Raw genomic sequence first — 21591 nt, forward strand, 5'->3', positions numbered from 1 at the left:
CACAGTGTGTATAGGACAGCCTCGTAACTGAACTTCCCCACTTGCCGCTTGTGTGATCTGAGGTCAGCGTCTCGCTGGAAGACCGCCACGCCTTGCTTCTCTTGGAATTATCAGGAGCCCGGCAATGATAGAAATTACTTAACCTGCGGAAACCCACACTTAGCGTATGACACACGCGGGTGAAGGACTAGGTATCTAGTATGAATTGTTCTTTGCAGGGCAAACGACTTCTTTCCTTCTACGCATTTCCCCCATATGTAGGGCTTATCAAGATGATACACGCGGGTCCTTCACCCGCGCATGCCATACGCCAAGTGCGGGAGTGCCAATTTTGACATTTTATATATTTTGGCTTACTGGAAATAAGACTGTCCTACATGTACAGTAACTAAAGTGTTTTACTATGCTTCTGACATAAAGGCGGATCATATACTTTGTCTCAAGCACCGCATCAAGTTATGTTCAGCAACATTGTTGCATATATCCAGTTTTTTATAGAAAATAACGAAAAGTATCAACTAACTTTTTAGATATTAGGTCATCCATATCTCAGAACATCAACTTTATTTCATATTGGATTTTTATGGGACAATTTTTTACCATTATTATGGACTTTTGGTGCTATAATTTTTATGTATTTTTATAAAAGTTTATATATTTTTTATTTTATTTTATTTTTTCTTAGGGTGGTATTCTAGCAAAATATATTTTTATTTTTTCTTTGATTATATATTTTTTTGTCCTTAAATATATTTGCATTGTTTATCTATGTTATATATAACTTTTATCATATTTGTAATTCATATGCATTGTATCTAGGGAGACATCCCTCGCTTTTAGTCTGTGATTTATTGAAGTCAAAACTTTTAATATATCCTATCTCTCGTTGTAATTTTTAGATCACAGTGTCCATAGATTAAGTGTGTTGGTTTTCCTTGCTATTAGAACCCTCTCATTTTGTGTATCCTTTGATTTTTCTTGTGGCCATTTTGGAGAGGTGGTCGGGGAGAGGCTTGGTTAATCTTTAGACTTTTAGCGCTGTATATATTTTTTGTTACTCCCTAACTGTTTACACTGGGCATGGATCTCTCCCCCCCACCTCTGTCCTCCCAGTAAGCATTCTGTAGACACAAGCTGAATATTCCACTCACAGCTCTGTGAAAACTTAAATTATGCTTACCTGTAAGCCCTTCAAGTGTGACAGATAGTAGCGTTGCCTCTGCCATGGACTTGAGAACAAAAAAAAGCAGGCAGAGAAACTCATCAACGCTGATTGCTTGTGGAGCTGTTTAATATGAGTCGGGATGGTTTCGCAGAAAGACTCTCCCTGCATCTCCGAACTCTAGCTTTCACCAATGCTCTCACTGAGAGGCTGACAGGACTACTTAAAACTCCAGTCCCATGCTGAAGAGTACTAACCTCCATAAGAGACTATTGAAAACGTCTGACACTTCTCTGCCAACCTCCTGGCATGAAAGGCAAATAATGACTGGGTGATGAGGGAAGTGGGAGTAGTATTTAAGCCTTTGGCTGGGGTGTCTTTGCCTCCTCCTGGTGGCCAGGTTCTTATTTCCCAAAAGTAATGAATGCAGCTGTGGACTCTTTCCATTTATGAAGAAAATATGATCCTGAGATGTTTTACAGAGCTGTGTGTGAAAATATTCAGAGTGCCGTAGTGAGGGACAAAGAGGGAGTCGGATATATGCCCAGCTGCGCTCCACTTGTATTCTAGGATTTATATTTCTACCTTGGGATCTTCAATTATCAAAACAAACTGGTGTATAGTTTATAAAAGGAAAGTCTAGCTAGGCATACAATACCTGCATCACTCTATCAATGTGTTTTTATATGGACTGATGTATTTTATATTTCTATCAGCTGAGCACCGTCTGAGAGATGTAGACAGAGCATTTAATTTTACCTGTAACAAACTGTACATGAGATAAATCACAGGGATTCTACCCAAACACATTCTCCATTTCATCTGCACCTCGGCAACACCCAGAGCCCCCCCCCCCCTCCAGCTACTCCCAATCTCCTGCATCCTCATAAATATTTATATTGTATAAATAAAGCAGGGGGCGGAGCACTGGGTGTTAGGTTTTTTTTTTTGTAATACTTATTGCAGACTGTTAGGTGTTTTTTTTTTAATGCTCTGTTAGACTTTGCTGCATCCTGGTGGATTCCGAAAATGGCAGGCTGGTGAAAAATTCCAGAGCTCTGTACCCCCCCCACCCCCACAGCTACTCCCACTCTCCTGCCTCCTCATAAATATTCATATTGTATCTGTAAAGCAGGGGGCGGAGCACTGGGTGTTGCCGAGGTGCAGATGAAACAGAGAATGGTGTTGGGGTAGAATCCCTGTGATTTAGCTCATGTGCAGTTTTGTTACAGGTAAAATTAAATGCTCTGTCTACATCTCGCAGGCTTTGTTCAGTTAATATAAATACATCAGTCCATACAAAAACACATTGATAGAGTGATGCAGGTATTGTATGCCTAGCTAGACTTTCCTTTTATAAACTGTACATCAGTTTATGTTTTGCTAATTGAAGATCACTGGGTAGAAATATAAATCCCAGATTATGAGTGGAGCGCAACTGTGTATATATCTGACCCCCTCTTTGTCCTCACTACGGCACTCTGAATATTATCACACACAGCTCTGTAAAACATCTCAGGATCATATATCACAGAGCTGTGAGTGGACTATACAGCTTGTGTATACAGAATGCTTACCGTGCCCAGTGTAAACAGTCAGGGAGAACCGGCTGAGTGCAGGTGAGGGGATTTGTAAGTGACATGCCTTATCTATTACACAGGCAGCCCCAGCATGGGGGCCGGCTCTAAGAACACTAGATAGGGAGTGTAGGAAAAAGCCTTGCTCTGAAGCTAGTGGATATTACGTACGTATTCTCATGCACTGAGAGGATTACAAACTTTATAATCATTTTTAAGAGATTTAGCAGCAAAATTGCTAATACAAGTCAATTACAAACTTTATCTTTTTTGGTGCTTTATTTAAAATAGCCCATATTTTTTTTGGGTGTACAATGTCCCTTTAACCGGTATAGTATATATATAGTATACCGGTATAGGTATAGTGGTTAAAGGGGACAGTCACCATAGAATTGTTAGTTTTAAAAGATAGATAATCCCTTTATTACTCATTCCCCAGTTTTGCATAACCAACACAGTTATATTAATATACTTTTTACCTTTGTGATTACCTTGTATCTAAGAACCTTCTTCCAGCCTCCTGATCACATGACACTGACTGTTTATTATCTATTGTCTTAAATTTAGCATTGTATTGTGCTAGATCTTAAATAACCCCCTGTGCCTGAACACAGTGTTATCTATATGGCCCACGTGCACTGTCTCTTTGTGTTGAAGAGATTTAAAAAGCATGTGATAAGAGGCAGCCCTCAAAGGCTTAGAAATTAGCATATGAGCCTACCTATGTTTAGTTTAAACTAAGAATACCAAGAGAAAAAAAGCAAATTTGATGATAAAAGTAAATGGAAAGTCAAAGTTAAAAGTCCTATCTGAATAATGAAAGTTTAATTTATACTTGACTGTCCCTTTAAGTCCTCATCCTTGAAAGTTTTTCTGAAAAATATTTACAGAGCTGATAAAATTACTTACCATAAACTGTCTGACTAAGGCTCCACTCACTCCAGTGAATGTTATCATAATATTCCTGCACAAAACATCGCACCCGCACAGAGTGCGATGTACAAGTCAAGGGAATATCCGATGTCCAATTCCAGCGAAAAAGGTTGTCAGATAAACTCCAATGTGTTTGTAGCAACTCCTAAGATGAAAAAATAAGTCACAGATCATAAAATGTTCTAATATTAAAGTGATGGTAAACTATCCACTTTTAATAATGAGATCCTGAACGTTAGTAATATTTAGATGGAATTGAATTGATCGCTTCTAAATGAAGATGTGAGGTAACTTACTGTGCACTTTATTTGAATCATGAAAGTTTATTTTCGCTTCTATTTGAGTCTAGAAGAATTAGGACTGTAAATAAAGCTATGGATATTTTGAATAGCAGACAAACTATGGGATTTTTTTTTTTTTCAAGTAAATTGAAAGTTTTGATTCATTTTGTACAACTCTTTGACAGCAATAGGTTTTGTTAAATTACGCTGATATATATTGACTTGTTCTTTGGGTATCCTTCATAAAAAGCACACCCTAAGTAGGTTCAGGAGCTCTAATGCACTACTGGGAGCTAGCTGCTTATTAGTGGCTGCACATATATGCCTCATGTTATCAGCTCACCCAATATTTTCAACTAGCTCCCAATAGTGCATTGTTGCTCCTTCAACAAAGGATACCAAGAGAATAAAGCAAATTTGATACAATTGGAAAGTTGTTTAAAATTGTATTCTCTCTGAATCATGAAAGAAAAACGTGTTTCATGTTCCTTTAAAGGGAAATAGACAGTATGCAATGTTAAACAACTTTCCAATTTACTTCATTAAAATATGCACAGTCTTTATATTTACACTTTTTGACTCCTTCTGAGCATGTGCAAGAATTATCATAATATACATATAAGTTTGAAGTTCAGACTAAGTGCTATTGTATTGATTTTTTTATAATGCATTTGTTGATTATGCAAATCTACTGTAATTACTGGTCCTAAGTAGTCCCCACTTTACATAATGTGAAAAAGCTCCTGTGATGTGAAGAAAAACCTGCATTAAAGAAGAGTGATACCAGCTGAGGTACCGAATTGAGCTATCAGCCCAAGGTGCATCTTGGTTCCTAAAGCTTCTATCATCCCTAGTGTCTGTTATATCGTTAATAAAGTACTGTATCAAATTATTTTTTATCACTGCATTTACATTTTGTATGTGGAAAAAAAAATGAACTCACAGTTGTGACAATATCAAAGTTTTCGCTGCGAAGAATCTGTACCTCCCAGTGCACCAGTGTACCGTTGAAAAAACTTGAAGTATTCACATCCCATTCAACATACAATGTATCCGATTCCTCATTGGAAATTAGCGAGACTATTTGTGGAGTATACGGAATAAAAGCTTAATAGAAAAAGAAAGAACATTTAAAAATTAATTAGAATTACTATTGCCCAAATGAATGTCAACATGGAATCAACCAAATATCAAAATCAGCTGCAGTTCTTTATCTACATTAAAGAGACGGTCAACTCAAAAATGTTATTGTTTTAAAAAATGTAAATTATGCTTACCAATCATTTCCTTTCCTTCTGTACAGGGAGAGTCCACAGCTGCATTCCTTACTTGTGGGAAATACTGAACCTGGCCAACAGGAGGAGGAGCAAAAACACCCCAGGCCAAAGGCTTAAATACCTCCCCAACTTCGCCTCATCCCCAGTCATTCTGCCAAGGGAACAAGGGAACAGAAGAAGAAACATCAGGGTGAAATACGTGCCAGAAGAATAAATTAAAATTCAGGGCCGCCCATCGGAGAACACTGGGCGGGAGCTGTGACTCTCCCTGTACAGAAGGGAAAAAGGAAATTAATCTGGTAGGCATAATTTGTGTTTTCCTTCTTAATACAGGGAGAGTCCACAGCTGCATTCCTTACCTGTGGGAAATTATACCCAAGGCTCCAGAGGACACTGAATGCTAACGGGAGGGTAAAAAAAAAAAAAAAAAAGAGGCAGCCCCTATTCTGAGGGCACCCACAGCCTGCAAAAACATTCCTCCCGAAGCTGCTTCAGAAAAAGCAAAAAACATCAAACTTGTAAAATTTGGAAAAAGTATGTAAGGAGGACCAGTAGCCGCTTTACAAATCTGAGTCCATAGAGGCCTCATTTTGAAGGCCACAGAGGAAGCCACTGGCTCTCGTAGAATGAGCCGTAATCCTTTGAGGAGGCTTAAGGCCCACTGACTCATATGCTAAGCAGATGATACTCCTCAACCAAAAAGATAAGGAAGGTCGAAGAGGCCCTCTGACCCCTACGCTTCCCAGAATAGTTAAACAGAGAAGAACTTTTGTCTAAATTCCTTCGTAGCCTGAAGATAGAACTTTAAGGAACCAACCACATATAGATTATGCAGTTAACGGTACATCTATGAAGGGGGGGGGGGGGGATTAGGACATAAGGAAGGAACCACAATTTCTTGATTTATGTTGCGATTTGACACAACCTTAGGAAGAAATCCTAACTTAGTTCATAGAACAGCCTTATCAGAATGAAACACCAGATAAGAGAGGTCACATTGCAAGGCAGCAATCTCAGAGACTCTGCGCGCAGAAGCAATAGCTAGTAGAAAAAGAACCTTCCAAGACAACAACTTAATGTCAACCTCATGCATAGGGCTTAAACGGAGCCCTTTGCAAACTGTAAGAACAAGATTTAAACTCTAAGGAGGAGCACTAGATCTCAACACCCGGCCTGATCCTATGTCAGAACCTTAACAAAAGACTGTACATCCGGAAGCTCAGCGAGCCTCTTGTGCAGTAGAACAGACAGTGCCAAAATCTGTCCTTTCAAGAAACTAGCTGATAGGCCCTTCTCACAGTCCATCCTTGAAAAAAGACAAGAATCCTGGCAACCTTTTTTGTGCCAGGACAAAGCCACCGAGGATAAATTGTCTGACTGGGAGAGCAGATAGAGAGGGGGGGGGACAAACCCAGTAGGGCCAAGCCTTCAGAGCATAGGATTATTGCCCGAAGTCTAGAATGTTGAACGGAAAAGCACTCCTCCTGCGTCCACATAGCCCGTGTGCCTTCTTGGTGCCCCAAACAGCTCCCCATCCTGACAGACTTGCTCCGTAGTCATTCACCCAGGATGGTCTTAAAAATGGATGGTCTTAAAAATTAGTCCATTGGGACAGGTGATCCGGACAGAGCCCCCCAAGAGAGCAATTCCTCTTCGACCGGTTGTCCAACAGAAATCTGTTGAGACAAATCAAAATGATCATCATACCAGGCTGCCTCAGCATGCACAGACGCCTGAGGTGGAACCTGGCAAAGGAGAACGGATGTCGATGTTGGAAACCATGAAACCAATCACCTCCATACACTGAGCCTCAGATGGCCTTAAGGAAGTCTGGAGGGCAAGAACATGTTGAAGATAGCTCGCAACTTCTCTGGACTGTTTAGAAATAGTCTCATGTCTATGGAGTCTATTATTGTGCCCAGGAATTCCACCCTGGTGCTTGGAATAAGAGAACTCTTCTCTATTTATCTTCCCTCTCGTAGGATCAAAAAAGACAGAGGAGAGATTCTGAATGGTCTTCTGCCAGACGAAACGATGGTGCTTGTACCAGAATATCAATCCAAGTAGGAAGCTACTGCTACACCCCAGGTTCTGGCGACTGCTAGAAGAGCCCCTAAAATCTTCGTAAAAATTATTCGAGCAATAGTTGGACCAAACGAAGTTGAATGAACTGGAAGTGCTGGTCCATGTCCGCAAACCTGAGGAACTGGAAGTGTTCCCTTGTGGATTGGAAAGTGAAGGAATGCCTACTCCAGATTTATAGTGGTCATAAACTGTCCTGAATTAAGGAAGGATGGACCTTATTGTCCCCATCTTGACGAGGGGCACATTTACAATTTGTTTAAGCACTTTAGGTCCAGAACTGGACGGAAAGTTCCCTCCTCGTTGGGACCACGAAAATGTTTGAATAGTATCCAAAACCTCTCTCTGCGATAGGTACTCGGACAATGACTCCAAAGCAGGACAAATCCCTTACGCACGTCCAGAAAGGCTTCCCTCTTTCCTAGGCTTGAAGACAGGTTGAGAGCATGAATCTGCCACTGGGTGGGATGAGATTTAACCTATCTTGTAACCCTGAGCTCTGACCTCCAGGACCCAAGGATCCTGCACGTCCCTGAACCAAGCCACTGGAAGAGTGACAGGTCTGGCCCCCTACACGATCAAAATAGGAACCGGGGGCTGCCCCTTCATGCAGACTTAGTCTTGGTGGCTTCTTGCTCTGCTTGGATCTATTCCAGGGACTGAGCCGGCTTTCCAAGAACTCTTGGTTTGCTCTGGCTTTGCGGAGGCCTCTGACGCTGGGCTTTTATCAGAAACTAAAGGAAAATACGAACTTTGTCCCTTAGATTTGTTCTCCTTATCTTACGGTATGAAGGCACCCTTGGCCCCTGAAACCGTGGAGATAGTCAAACAAACTCTTTCCCTTAAAAGGAGAGGGAAACAGACTAGACTTAGAAGTTATATCTGTCAGCCTGAAACAGAAAACCTGAGAGTCTTAGCCTTAGACTAATTAATCTGTTAATAACACACAGATAAAAGAATTCGAAACCCAGAAGGCCGTAATTCTTCCTGAAAAATTTTGAGGGAACCCTCCACCTCGATCAATTTTGAGGAAGGAGACGCACCACAAGGAAGCCGCTCCAGCAACTGCGGCGACAAGTGCCCCAGTAAAAGAAAATATCCCTAGGTTGAAACACCTCTTTTAACAGAGATTCCATCCTTATATCCGGTGGCTCTATGAGATGACGAACTATCCTCACACGGGCTATTATTACGTGTGGCAAACGTAAAAATAGCGCCAACCAAGTAGGGATGGGAAAAAGAAAACCCACCCTCATAGAGAACCCGGAACCTTAAAAGGCAGACAACGGGGAAGAGGAATCTAATCCTGTCCCACTCGTCTTTAATAAAGATTGCCCTCAAATTTAGGACCCAGAGGTTCATCTGGCAGCTTGGACTTTGAAACCTCTAATGAAGTCAAAACATTCTTTAGTAGAAAGCGTAAACGTTCTGTCCTAAATCTAAAACTGGATCCTCCAGAGGCAGAGGATTATAGGCAGCAGACTCCAACCCTGAAAGTTCATACTCTGAAGTTTCAGAGAGAACCTCGATCCTCGATAACTGATCAGATATGTCAGACAAATTACATGATGCCCCCTGGGCAGGAGTGCAAGATTTAACCTTTTCGCTTGCGCTTAGCAGTACGAGGGAAAGCACTAGATGGCCGCAGGACACCACCGTATGAAACTGCGCAGTAACATCTGGTGAAAAAGAGGCCCCCTCCAGATGGAGAATTAGCAGTGCAATGGGAAGCTGCATGTGTATAAAAAGATGCATGTACGGTGTGCACCTCACTGGACGAGGACTCCTCAGAGGTGGGTGGCTCAGTGGTATCAAACATGTCAACCTTATTTGATATAATCCCCTTTTATAAAAGGCATATGGAACATAATTGAGAGGGCGGATATTCCAGAGCTCCCTCACAATATAAACAGGTATTACTCTTTGAAATAGAGGTAGAACTCTCTAATGAATCATAATCCTCCATAGCTAAAGTATGAATTACTACAGAAAAAAGTGAACTTTATTTGAAATATAAAAAATTGCACCTTATACCCCCAATGGCTGGGGCACTCACCACCTCCTATAACCCAGACAGAACAGAGATAAAACTTTTCTCCGGTATAACTCGGTCAATGGAAGCCTCAACCATTCCGGTCACATGGTGCGCAATGCAGGACTGTCCCCAGCTATGAAAAAAAAAAAGCGCCAAGCCTTTAAGCTGCGCAACCTTTAAAGTGAAAGTGAGCCTGTAGTTTCCATCTCAGCCTATGAGCCCATAAACATCTTACACATAAAGCAACATAACATCAAATAAAGCATAGAGGATTAAACCCAAATGTTCATAATCCCCCTCAGGAGATATTAACCCTTGATTCCATATAGATAAAAGGAGCCACACTGTGACCCTGTCTTCTAGGCGTTTCAATATGTGTAAAACATTGAAACTATCTTAAAAGGAATCTACGCCGTGGAACAGAAACACAGTCCTTTAAGTTTGACAGATTGTAGCAGGTGCTTCTGACATGTACTTGGGTGAAGAAAAGCAGGCAGCGAAACTCGACAACGCGGATTGCTTAGGAGCTGTTAATATGAGTCTGGATGGTTTCGCAGAAAGACTCTGCCTCATCTCCAGACTAACTTTCATCAAGTGCTCTCACTGAGAGGCTGACAAGACTACTTAAAACTCCAGTCCCTTTCTCAAGGGGGGAACAACCGTCCGTAAGGAACTACTCCAAAATCTTCTGACACTTCTCTGCCACCCTCCTGTGAAGAAAGGCAAAGAATGACTGGGGGGATGAGGGAAGTGGGGGAGGTATTTAAGGTCTTTGGCTGGGGTGTCTTTGCCTCCTCCTGGTGGCCAGGTTCAGATATTCCCACAAGTAAGAGAATGAAGCTGTGGACTCTCCCCTTAATCCCTTTATTACCCATTCCTCAGTTTTGCACAACCAACATGGTTAGATTATATTTTCTTACCTTTTCTGACAGCCCCCTGATCACATGACTATTTTATTTTTATCTATTGACTTGCATTTTATCTAATTAGTGCAGTGTCTGCCACAATCCACAGGGCGTGAGCACAATGTTATCTATATGGCTTACATGAACTAGCAGTCTCCTGTTAAAGGTAATAAAAAAAAAGCATGTGATACAACTAAATCCAGATAGGATACCGCCCAGATCTCTTCTTTACTATCTCACTTTGCCACGAAGCAAAGGGAGAAATCACAGACATCTTAGGACTTGTCTGAGAGGAAGCTAGCTACCTAGTTTAAAATAATTACCAATTTACCTGTAAAATAAATCCTAACCTAAGTTACAAATACACCTACACACTATCAATAAAATTAAATAACTACAAATTATCTAAACTAAAATACAATTAAAAAATCTAAACGAAATTACACAAAAAAAACCCCACTAAATTACAAAAAAAAAAAAAAAAAAAAAAAAGAAAAGGCCTTTTGCGGGGCAGCCCAAAGAATTCTGCTCTTTTGCCTGAAAAAGAAAAACACAATACCACCCCCCCCAACATTACAACCCACCACCCACATACCCCTATTCTAAACCCATCCAAACCCCCCTTAAAAAAACCTAACACTACCCCCTGAATATCTCCCTACCTCGTCTTCACCCAGCGGGCCGAACTCTTCATCCCATCCGGGCGATTGTCTTCAATCAAGCGCAGTGAGTCTTCTTCCATCCGGCGATGTCTTCTCCATCCGGCGATGTCTTCAAGCAAAGCGGCATCTTCAATCTTCTTTCTTCGCTCCTCCGCCGCGAGCATCCATCCGGCACGACGACTTCCCGACAAATGAGGTACCTTAAATGACGTCATCCAAGATGGCGTCCGTCAAATTCCGATTGGGCTGATAGGATTCTATCAGCCAATCGGAATTAAGGTAAAAAATCTGATTGCTGATTCAATCCACTGCCGTTCTCCACTGTGACTCTGTTTGTACCTCTATCATTGGATTGTACAATAAACATTTCTTACATAACAGACGCTACGGACTCATTGGTGCTACTTTCCTTTTCTGACCTGATGCTACTCATAAAATATCCTTGCATCCTGACAACATTCATGGTGAGGGCACATAGGGCCCTACGTCCCAGACCTCCTGATACAGCTCCCCCCAGAGATATCAATTAGATTTAAAAAACTTCCTGGAAAAAGAAATGTTGCTAAACCAATCAAGGCGACAACAACCCATAAGATTCAGAGGCAATGTTATACAGTTCTTTCAGGACCTATAAACAAAAACTTTACAAACGCAGGAAGGAATTCGCTCTGCTCACAACCATTCTACGCAATTAAAAAAAATCCATACAGATGGGGCTTCACAGTCCAACTCCTGGTTATCCAGGAAAATAAAAGACTTAAAGGGACAGTCTAGGCCAAAATAAACTTTCATGATTCAGATAGAGCATGTAATTTTAAACAATTTTCCAATTTACTTTTATCACCAATTTTGCTTTGTTCTCTTGGTATTCTTAGTTGAAAGCTTAACCTAGGAGGTTCATAGGCTAATTTCTTAGACCTTGAAGCCCACCTCTTTCAGATTGCATTTTACACAGTTTTTCACCACTAGAGGGTGTTAGTTCACGTATTTCATATAGATAACACTGTGCTCGTGCACGAGAAGTTATCTGGGAGCAGGCACTGATTGGCTAGACTGCAAGTCTGTCAAAAGAACTGAAAAAAGGGGCAGTTTGCAGAGGCTTAGATACAAGATAATCACAGAGGTAAAAGTATATTATTATAAATGTGTTAGTTATGCAAAACTGGGAACTGGGTAATAAAGGGATTATCTATCTATGCATATCACCCGAGAGACATGACGGCATTTAGTAAAGAACTAGGTCTGGACCTGGCAATGGGATGTGACCCCATCATCTGGATCATCTCAAATTCCATCCAAGAGATCGAGCTCTAATCCCACAAAAATGGCAGACCAAGACGCCACGCTAAGTATAACACAGCGGATGTCCAGACAATGATCACAAAAGACCACCATACTCTAAGATCACCTCACTCCTCCAGCTCTAAAGACGGCTGACACAAGACTTACACAGCCCAGTAACATCCGAATACCGTAGGTAGATTAACCTGCAAATACCAACAATGTCAAGTAATTTGTATATCACTTCACCATTGCAAGAAACTTCCCCCCCCAAAAAAAGACCCCCAAAATATTTTCCAATAATACACCCACCTATTGTTCTTTCTGTTTTGATGCAGTATTATGCGTTTTCAAAAAGTACTTATAAAGTGAAATTTTCCTTAAACAGTGTAGAGGAAGCCATTAGGAATTCCCATTTTCAAAAATACCACTCATTCAGGTCACCTATTCAACCTTATCTCTACACTTCCCTAACACCCAATGTCCTCCTAAAACCCTGAAAACACCACTTCCCTAGTCACATTGACCCAAAATGCTAAAGGCCTTATTTTTAAATTCTGAGCACCACACAGATATATTACTCCTTAAATCATACCAATTTTGCCAGCAACCAGTGCACTTAACTATCTAGGCTTCTTCATCTCCCCGAATAGTAATAAATTATTAGTCACTTTAAATTACACCCCCCTTAAGTGGCCCATGTTACCTCCACATTACCATCCTGGACTCGCAAGCCCATCTCCTGGATAGGCAGAATCATCGCAGTCAAAATGGTGATACTCCCTAAAATTCGATATATCCTCCAAACCCTACCCATGCTCCTATCCCAGACCCTGTAATTTATATACTTCATAAACTCATTCATATAGAAAAATAAACGTCCCAGAGTCCACAACACATACCCTATACAGATCCAGGCTTGAGGCCTGGGAACACCAAACCTCAATTTATCGCTATGCAACTTTTCTAACCATAATAGTAGATTGTGCAAACATGCAAAACACAAAGAATGGTACCCCTAGAACAAAATCTTCCTCAACTGCGACCAAATAGGGAGTACAGTTGTGCTCATAAGATTACATACCCTGGCAGAATTTTATGATTTCTTAACCATTTTTCAGGAGAATATGAATGATAACACAAAAATGTTTCTTTCACTCATGGTTAAGTGTTTTGCTGAAGCCATTTATTATCAATCAAACTGTGTTACTCTTTTAAATCATGACAACAGAAACTACCCAAATGACTCTGATCGAGAAGTTTACATACCCTGGTGATTTTGGCCTGATAACATGCACACAAGTTGACACAAAGGGTATGAATGGCTATTAAAAAGGTAACCATCCTCACCTGTGATCCATTTGCTTGTAATTAGTATGTGTGTGTATAAAAGGTCAATGACTCCTGACAGATCCCTTGCATCTTCATCCAGTGCTGCACTGACGTTTCTGGATTCTGAGACATGGGAAAGCAAAAGAATTGTCAAAGGATCTGCAGGAAAAGGTAGTTGAACTGTATAAAATAGGAAATGGGATATAAAAGATATCCAAGGAATTGAGATGTCAATCAGCAGTGTCAAACTCTAATCAAGAAGTGAAAATGAGGGGCTCTGTTGAAACCAAACACGGTCAGGTAGACCAACTAAAATTTCAGCCATAACTGCCAGGAAAATTGTTCGGGATGCAAAGAAGAAACCCACAAATAACTTCAGGTGAAATACAGGACTCTCTGAAAACATGTGGTGTGGCTGTTTCAAGATGCACAATAAGGAGGCACATGAAGAAAGAAGGGGCTGCATGGTCGAGTCACCAGAAGAAAGCATTACTACGCAAATGCCACAAGGTATCCGCTTACAATACGTCAAACAGCACAGAGACAAGCCTCAAACCTTCTGGCACAAAGTAATTTTGGAGTGATGAGACCAAAATGTAGCATTTGGCCACAACCATAAACGCTACATTTGGAGAGGCATCAACAAGGCCTATGATAAAGGAACAACCATTCCTACTGTGAAACACGAAGGTGGATCGCTGATGTTTTGGGGATGTGTGAGCTACAAAGGCACAGGAAATTTGGTCATAATTGATGGCAAGATGAATGCAGTATGTTAGTCAAAAAATACTGAGGAAAATTTGCATTTACCAGCCCGGAAGCTGCACATGGGACGTACTTGGACTTCCAACATGACAATGGATCCTAAACACAAGGCCAAGTCGACCTGTCATTGGCTACAGCAGAATAAAGTGAAGGTTCTGGAGTGGACATCTCAGTCCTCCTGACCTCAATATCATTGAACCACTCTGGGGAGATCTCAAACGTGCAGTTCATGCAAGACAGCCCAAGAATTTTCAGGAACTGGAGGCTTTTGCCAGAAAGAATAGGCAGCTTTACCATCTGAGAAGACAAAGAGCCTCATTCACAAATACCACAAAAGACTTCAAGCTGTCATTGATGTTAAAGGGGGCAATAAACGGTATTAAGAACTGGGGTATGTAAACTTTTCATCAGGGGTCATTTGGGTAGTTTTCTGTTGTCATTATGATTTAAAAAAAGAGTAAACACAGTTGATTGATAATAACATAATTTATGTAAGAACTTACCTGATAAATTCATTTATTTCATAGTGGCAAGAGGTCCATGAGCTAGTGACGTATGGGATATACATTCCTACCGTGGAGGGGGGGCAGAGTTTCCCAAACCTCAAAATGCCTATAAATACACCTCCCACTTCACTCATACTTAAGTTTAACGTATAGCCAAGAAGTGAGGTGTATAAAAAAGGAGTAAAAAGCATACAAAAAGAGGAACTGGAAAAAATAATGTGCTTTATACAAAACAAATCATAGCCACAAAAAATAGGGTGGGTCTCATGGACTCTTGCCACTATGAAAGAAATGAATTTATCAGGCAAGTTCTACATAAAGTTATGTTTTCTTTCATGTAAGTGGCAAGAGTCCATGAGCTAGTGACGTATGGGATATAATACCCAAGATGTGGGAAGTACAACGAGTCACTAGAGAGAGGGATAAAATAAAACACTAAGTCCGCTGAGAAATTAAATACAAAAAAATAATTAAAGTGAAGGTAAACTTTAATAAATGAAAGCACGGTTTTTTAAAAATACTATTAAAGAACAGGGGCAATTTCATTCATTAAAGTTTAGAAAGCAGCTGATTTGTTTTAAAATGTACCTTTTTTCTTTTCACAGCCAGAGTAGCTTCCCCCACCCGGAGATCCTCTCTTCATATTCTGCAATGACTAATCTGGGATTCCTCCAATGACAGGCTTTCCCCCAAGGGGAGCCATTGCCTGAGGCCATGCTGTGATTGAGGAAGACTGATTAGTCATTTGCCCGACGTGTGAAGAGAGGATCTCCGGGTGGGGGAAGCAGCTCTGCTGTGAAAAGAAAAAAGGTAAGTTTTTTAAACAAGACGGCTTTCTAAACTTTGATGAATGAAAGTGCCCCTGTTTTAATAGTATTTTTCAAAACCGGGCTTTTATTTATCAAATTTTACCTTCACTTTGTCAGGTTAGGAAAAGTCCAGAAGAAGACGCAAATGCTAGGGCGAACTTAAACAACACCCTTGCACTCTGAGTTAAATCCAGGACGTGACCCCACGACAACCTCTAAAAAACAATGTTAGCCTGAGTCCAAAGTAATTCAAGATATCAGCCAAATAGACTTCTGAGTAAGGAACTGGTTACAGGAAAAGTCTTCCACAGAATCAGGAGAGCAGGATAGTCACTAATACTCAGTACAGAGGAAGGTAAACAAGAAACAGTTAATAATGCAGGCAGAGTAGGTAACTTGTTATCAGGCAGTTTGAGGGTTAATACTGTGTAGGTCCGTCCTTGAAGAGTTTGGCAATGGGGCAGTTTGTAGGTTTATACTGAATAGTCAGTACATGCAGAGTTAGATAACAGGATAACAGGTAATTTGAGGGTTATTACAGATTAATCAGTACTTGCAGGGATTGGGCAACAGGTTGGTCATGCAGTTTGAGAGTTTCACAGAATAGACAGTCTTTGCAATGTTTGGCAACGGGATATCAAGCAGTTTGAAGGTTTACACTGAATTAACAGTAGTTGCAGAGTTTTGGCAACAGGTAAACAAGCAGATTTGAGAGATTCACAGAATAAATAGTACTTGCAATGTTCAGCAACAGGTTATCAGGGAGTTAGAGGATTAACCCAGGATAGTCAGTCTTTGCAGTGTTTTGGCAGTTAGAGAGATTCCACAGCGAAGTCCTCACAGGAGCCACAAAGAGTAACAAACAAACGGGCACTGAAGAAACAGGAAGCCCGAAAAAAAAGCCTGGTAGTGACATCATCAGGAAGGGGCGGCTAAACTACTACTGTGCCAGCGCCGAGTGTGACACACTTAAAGTTTTCTTAAAAATTAAAAAAACTCAAATCAAAGGCATTAGAATCAAGCTGAAACAACTGCCTGAAAAACCTTTCCACCAAAGGCTGCTTTCCCGAAGAAGCAAACACATAAAGGTAAAATTAGAAAAAGTATGCAAAGAAGACCAAGTTGCTGCTTGCAAATTTGATCAACTAAAGCTTCATTCTTGAGAACCCAAGAAGTGGCAACTGATCTAGCAGAATGAGCTGTAATTCTAAGATTTGTGAATTAAAAATCTCAACCAAAAAACAGAAATAAAGGCATTCTAAATTTCCTGGAGTCAGAAAAAATAACAAATAGACTAGAAGTCTTTCTGAAATCTTAAGTAGCCTCAACATAATATTTTTAAAGCTCTTACCACATACAAATAATGTAAAGACCCTTCAAGAGTATTCTTAAAATTAAGACACAAAGGAACAACAATTTCCTTATTATGTTGTTAGAATTCACAACTTTAGGCAAAAATTAAAATAAAGTCCGCAAAACAGCTTTATCTTGATGGAAAGTGAGATAAAGAGACTCATAAGAGTGAGCAGACAATACAGAAACTATTCAGCAGAAGAGATAGCCAAAAGAAATAACACTTTCCAAGAAAGTAATTTAATGTCCAGAAAATGCATAGACTCAAAAGGAGCCTGTAAAATTTTGAAAACCAAAATTGAACTCCAATGAGAGAAATAGATTGATAAAAACAGTTTAATATGAATCAAAGCCTGAACAAAAAAACACTGAATATCAGGAAGTTTGGCAATCTTTTATGAAATAAGACAGAAAGAGCAGAAATTTGTCCTTTCAAAAAATTTGCAGAAAAACGTTTATCCAAACCATCCTAAAGAAACTGTAAAAATCCTAGGAATTCTAAAAGAATGCCAAGAATAATCATGAGTAGAACATCATGAAATATAGGTTTTCCAAACCCGAAAATAAATCTCCTAGAAACAGACTTACTAGCCTTATCATAGTACCAACAACTGAGTCAGAGAAACCTCTATGACTAAACACTTAAGCGTTCAATTTCCATGCATTCCCGTCAAGAAAGTATCCAAGATACTTCCTCCATAACTGAAGGACTGTGATCCCTCCTTTATGATTGACAAATGTCACTGTTGTGATATTGTCTGTTTAAAAAACAAATGTAAAAGTTGTCTCTTCAATAGAGGCCACGCCTGAAGAGCCCTGAAAATAGCATGAAGTTCGAAAATATTGTATGGTAACCTCGCCTCCTGAGGTTTCCAAACCCCAAGTGCTGTCAGAGTCTCTCAGACAGCTCCCCCACCTGAAAAACTTGGATCTGTTGAAAATACAGTCCAGGTTGGACGAATAAATGTGGCCTCCTGAACAATAGGGCGATAGTCCAATCACCAAATCGGAGAGAAAAAAAAAAAAATGTTGGGATTTAAGTATACCAGTTGTGATAACTGAAAATAATCCCTGCACCTATGGTGCAACATGCAAAGCTATAGAGGCCCCAAAACGACAACAAGCAAAGAGGATTGTACCTGATGCTGCAGTCATGAGACCAAAAACTTCCATGCACATAACCACTGAAGGAAAAATAGAGACTGACGATTTAGACAAACTAAAATTAACCTCATTCATCTCTAGTCTATCAGAGAAAGAACCATAGATACTAAAATATATCTGGAAACCTAAAAAGGCGACTCTTATCTAAGGTATTAAGAAACACTATTGTAAATTGATCCTCCAACCATGTCTTGAAGAAACCACACTAGTTGTATCAAGTGAGATTCTGCTGAATGAAAAGATTAAAGCTAGTACCAAATATCATCCAAATAAGGAAACACTGCAATACCCTGCTCTCGAATACAGATAGAAGGGCACCAAGAATCTTTGAAAAGAATCTCGAGCTGCCGCTAGCCCAAAAAGGACAAGCGACAAATTGGTAATGCTTATCTAGAAAAGTAAATTTAAAAAACAATAGTGGTCTAAATTAATTTAAAATAAGCGTCCTGTAAGTCTATTGTGGACAAAAGTAACCTTGCTAAAACAGAAAGGCAGAATAGTCCCTATAGTCACCATCTTGAAAGTTGGGAATCTTACAAAACGATATAAAAAAATTTAGATCCAGAATTAGTCTGAACAAATTTTTTCTTTAGGATAATGAATAGATTTGAATAGAAACCCTAACTCTGTTCCTGCAGAGGAACTGGAACCATCACCCCTAAAACTCTAAATCTTAAACACATTTCAGAAAAACCTGAGCATTTACTGGGTTTGTTATAACATGGAAAAAAATCTTCCCATGGGAGGTTTTTTATTCTGAAACCTATTCGATACCCCTGAGAAAACAATATACTGAATCCACTGATTTGAACAGAAACTGTCCAAATGTGTTGAAATAAATTCAAACTGCCCCCCCCCCCTCAGTAGAACTGGTTAAAAGGCCACACCTTCATACAGTCTTAGGGGCTGAAATTAGTTTAATTATAAGGCTTGGAATTATTAATTCAGAAAAAAAAAACTAAAACCAGAGCCAGAGGCCTTCGGTAATGAAAAAAACAATTAGGAGTTTAAAAATTACCCTTAGATTTCTTAACTTGGGGCAGAAAAGACTCCCTTTCCCCCCAGTAATAAAGGAGATAATAAAATCCAATAGAAAACCTTTGAAAATTACTATCCTAAAATAATAAGATAGTAATCTAAATTTAAACACCATATCAGAGATTTAAACCATAAAACTTTTCTAGTAAAAATGGCTAAAAACAAAAGATTTATTATCAAAAGGATCCTTAAAAGAAGAAATATCTTCCATAGGATAGAAGTACGCTCGGCAAGAGAAAAATAGCCCCACCTTAAGGGACTTTTACCTAAAAACACTAAATTAGCCATAGGTAAAAAGTATATAGCTTTTTAAACATAGAAAAAAGGTAAAAAAAGTGCCAAGTTTAGATTCCTTAGTAAACATATGATAGATAGCATCTAGAATAAGAAAAACTTCAAGAGTTACCTCAGAAGCTTAAAAAATAGAAATTAAACATTTGCTATTCTTGTTATCAAGAGGACTAGATTCCTCAATACTCAAAGTAAACAATACTTCATTAATAAAGAATGAATACATTTAATTGAAAGTTTGATTTATCAAAATCAGTCTCTGAAATAGGATCCTCTGAGTCAGAGAAAACCACATTAGCAGAAATACTACAGTATGCTGTCAGTCAATACAAACTTCAAAGGTTTATGAGAAGTTAGGAAGATAGTTTACATTAATTTGAAGGCGAAATAGCAGTCATAGCCTTCTCTATATCTTTGCAATATAATCCTTTATATCAACAGTAATATCATGTACATTAGACTGTGAAGGTAAAGCAGTAGATGTATATGCACTATAGAAACATTATCATATGAATAATAAAACTGAACAAGTGCAACATATTTGAGCTGAAGAAATAAAATCACCTATACACACTTAGCTTTGGTAGAAATTGTGTACAGGCAGCATAGTTTATACAGTAACAGAGGCACGATCAGTTTGAGACATCTTGAAAAATGTAACAAAAAAGAAAAAAACAACATTTAAACAAGTATCAAATTTCCACAAAATAGTTTCAGGAATGGGAAAAAAATGCTTATATGAAAAACAAAAGCAAATATCATAGCCCTCTATAACAAATGAAAGCAGAGCAAAAGAGGGAGAGACTTAATATAACAACATTTTTGGCGCCAACAAAGATGACGCAAATGCTGAGGAAAAAAAAAAACTTTTGGCGCCAAGGTTAACAGGAAATGACACTATTCGTTGGCGCGACTTCATGCCAAAAAAAATTGTGATTTGTTGGCGCAACCTTTGCGCAAAAAAAAAATTTGTGCCAAGAATGACGCAATAAATAGAAGCATTTTTGCCCCATCGCAAGCCTAATTTGCCGCAAAAATTTGAAAAAAACAAGAACGAAGTTACAACTAGCTGGGACCTCAGGTAAGAAAAAAAAAAAATAAAAATTTCTCCCAAACATAATTTTCCATGCTGAAACTGTTAAGACTGCAAAGGAAATAAACATAAAACCTGACTCATGGCAAATATAAAATAAATATTTAAAACTTTAAAAATAATAAAGTGTCAAACATAGCTGAGAGTGTCTTAAAGAGAAAATACTTACCTGAAGACACCCATCCACATATAGCAGACAGCCAAACCAGTACTGAAACATATCAGCAGAGGTAATGGTAGAGGAGTATAAGTAAAGGGAGGTGGCAGATGAATCCCCATGACCGAATTTACAGAGAGCCTTAGAATAGATTTCCATAGGTGAAAACATGGCATCATTAGGCAAATACTCCCTTCACATCCCTCAGATAAACACTGTACTTTGAGAGGAACTGGGCTTCAAAATGCTTAGAAGCCCTTTCACAGAAGAAATCAAGCACAACTTGCTTCACCATCCTCCAACGAAGGCAAAGTTTGTAAAACTAAAGTATGAGTGAGGTGGGAGGTGTATTTATAGGCATTTGAGTTTTGGGAAACTTTGCCCCCTCCAGGTAGGAATGTATATCCCATGTGTCACTAGCTCATGGACTCTTGTCACTTACATGAAAGAAAAATGGCTTCAGCCAAACACTAACCATGATGAAAAACGTTTTTGTGTTATCATTCATATTCTCTAAAAAATGGCCAAGAAATCATACATTCTGCCAGGGTATGTAAACTTATGAGCATGACTGTATGTGCTGGCTTCCAGATATACGCGAACGGATACACCCCAATCCTCTCTCCCCTACATATAAAACTTTTAAAATTTGGGATAAAATCCTGAAAAATTATAAATCTCCACTCCACAATCCACCCTAACTCCTCTGTCGCACAATCCTAACCTCTCCCATACTTGGCGCTAACCGACTCAAATACCCAAACGATACACCAAGTTATACCCTGCTACTTACTGATACAAAATGGTAAACTCAAAACCAAAGACGAAATTGCAAGCATCCTAAACCCTACAACACAAGGATGGTTTACCTACCACCAAATTTCACAC

At 39.4% G+C, this 21591-nt stretch overlaps 1 protein-coding gene across 1 annotated transcript in view; it reads right to left on the reverse strand.

Annotated features, from left to right (window-relative positions):
* Nucleotides 1-21591, reverse strand: part of LIFR (LIF receptor subunit alpha) — a 185572-nt gene that overhangs the window by 144541 nt on the left and 19440 nt on the right. Inside the window, 2 exon segments of the mRNA XM_053699675.1 lie at nucleotides 3649-3817; nucleotides 4897-5060. Of these exon segments, the coding sequence (XP_053555650.1) occupies nucleotides 3649-3817; nucleotides 4897-5060 (333 nt within the window).

Source organism: Bombina bombina, chromosome 2 (assembly GCF_027579735.1).
Source record: "Bombina bombina isolate aBomBom1 chromosome 2, aBomBom1.pri, whole genome shotgun sequence".
In the NCBI taxonomy this organism is placed as follows: domain Eukaryota; kingdom Metazoa; phylum Chordata; class Amphibia; order Anura; family Bombinatoridae; genus Bombina; species Bombina bombina.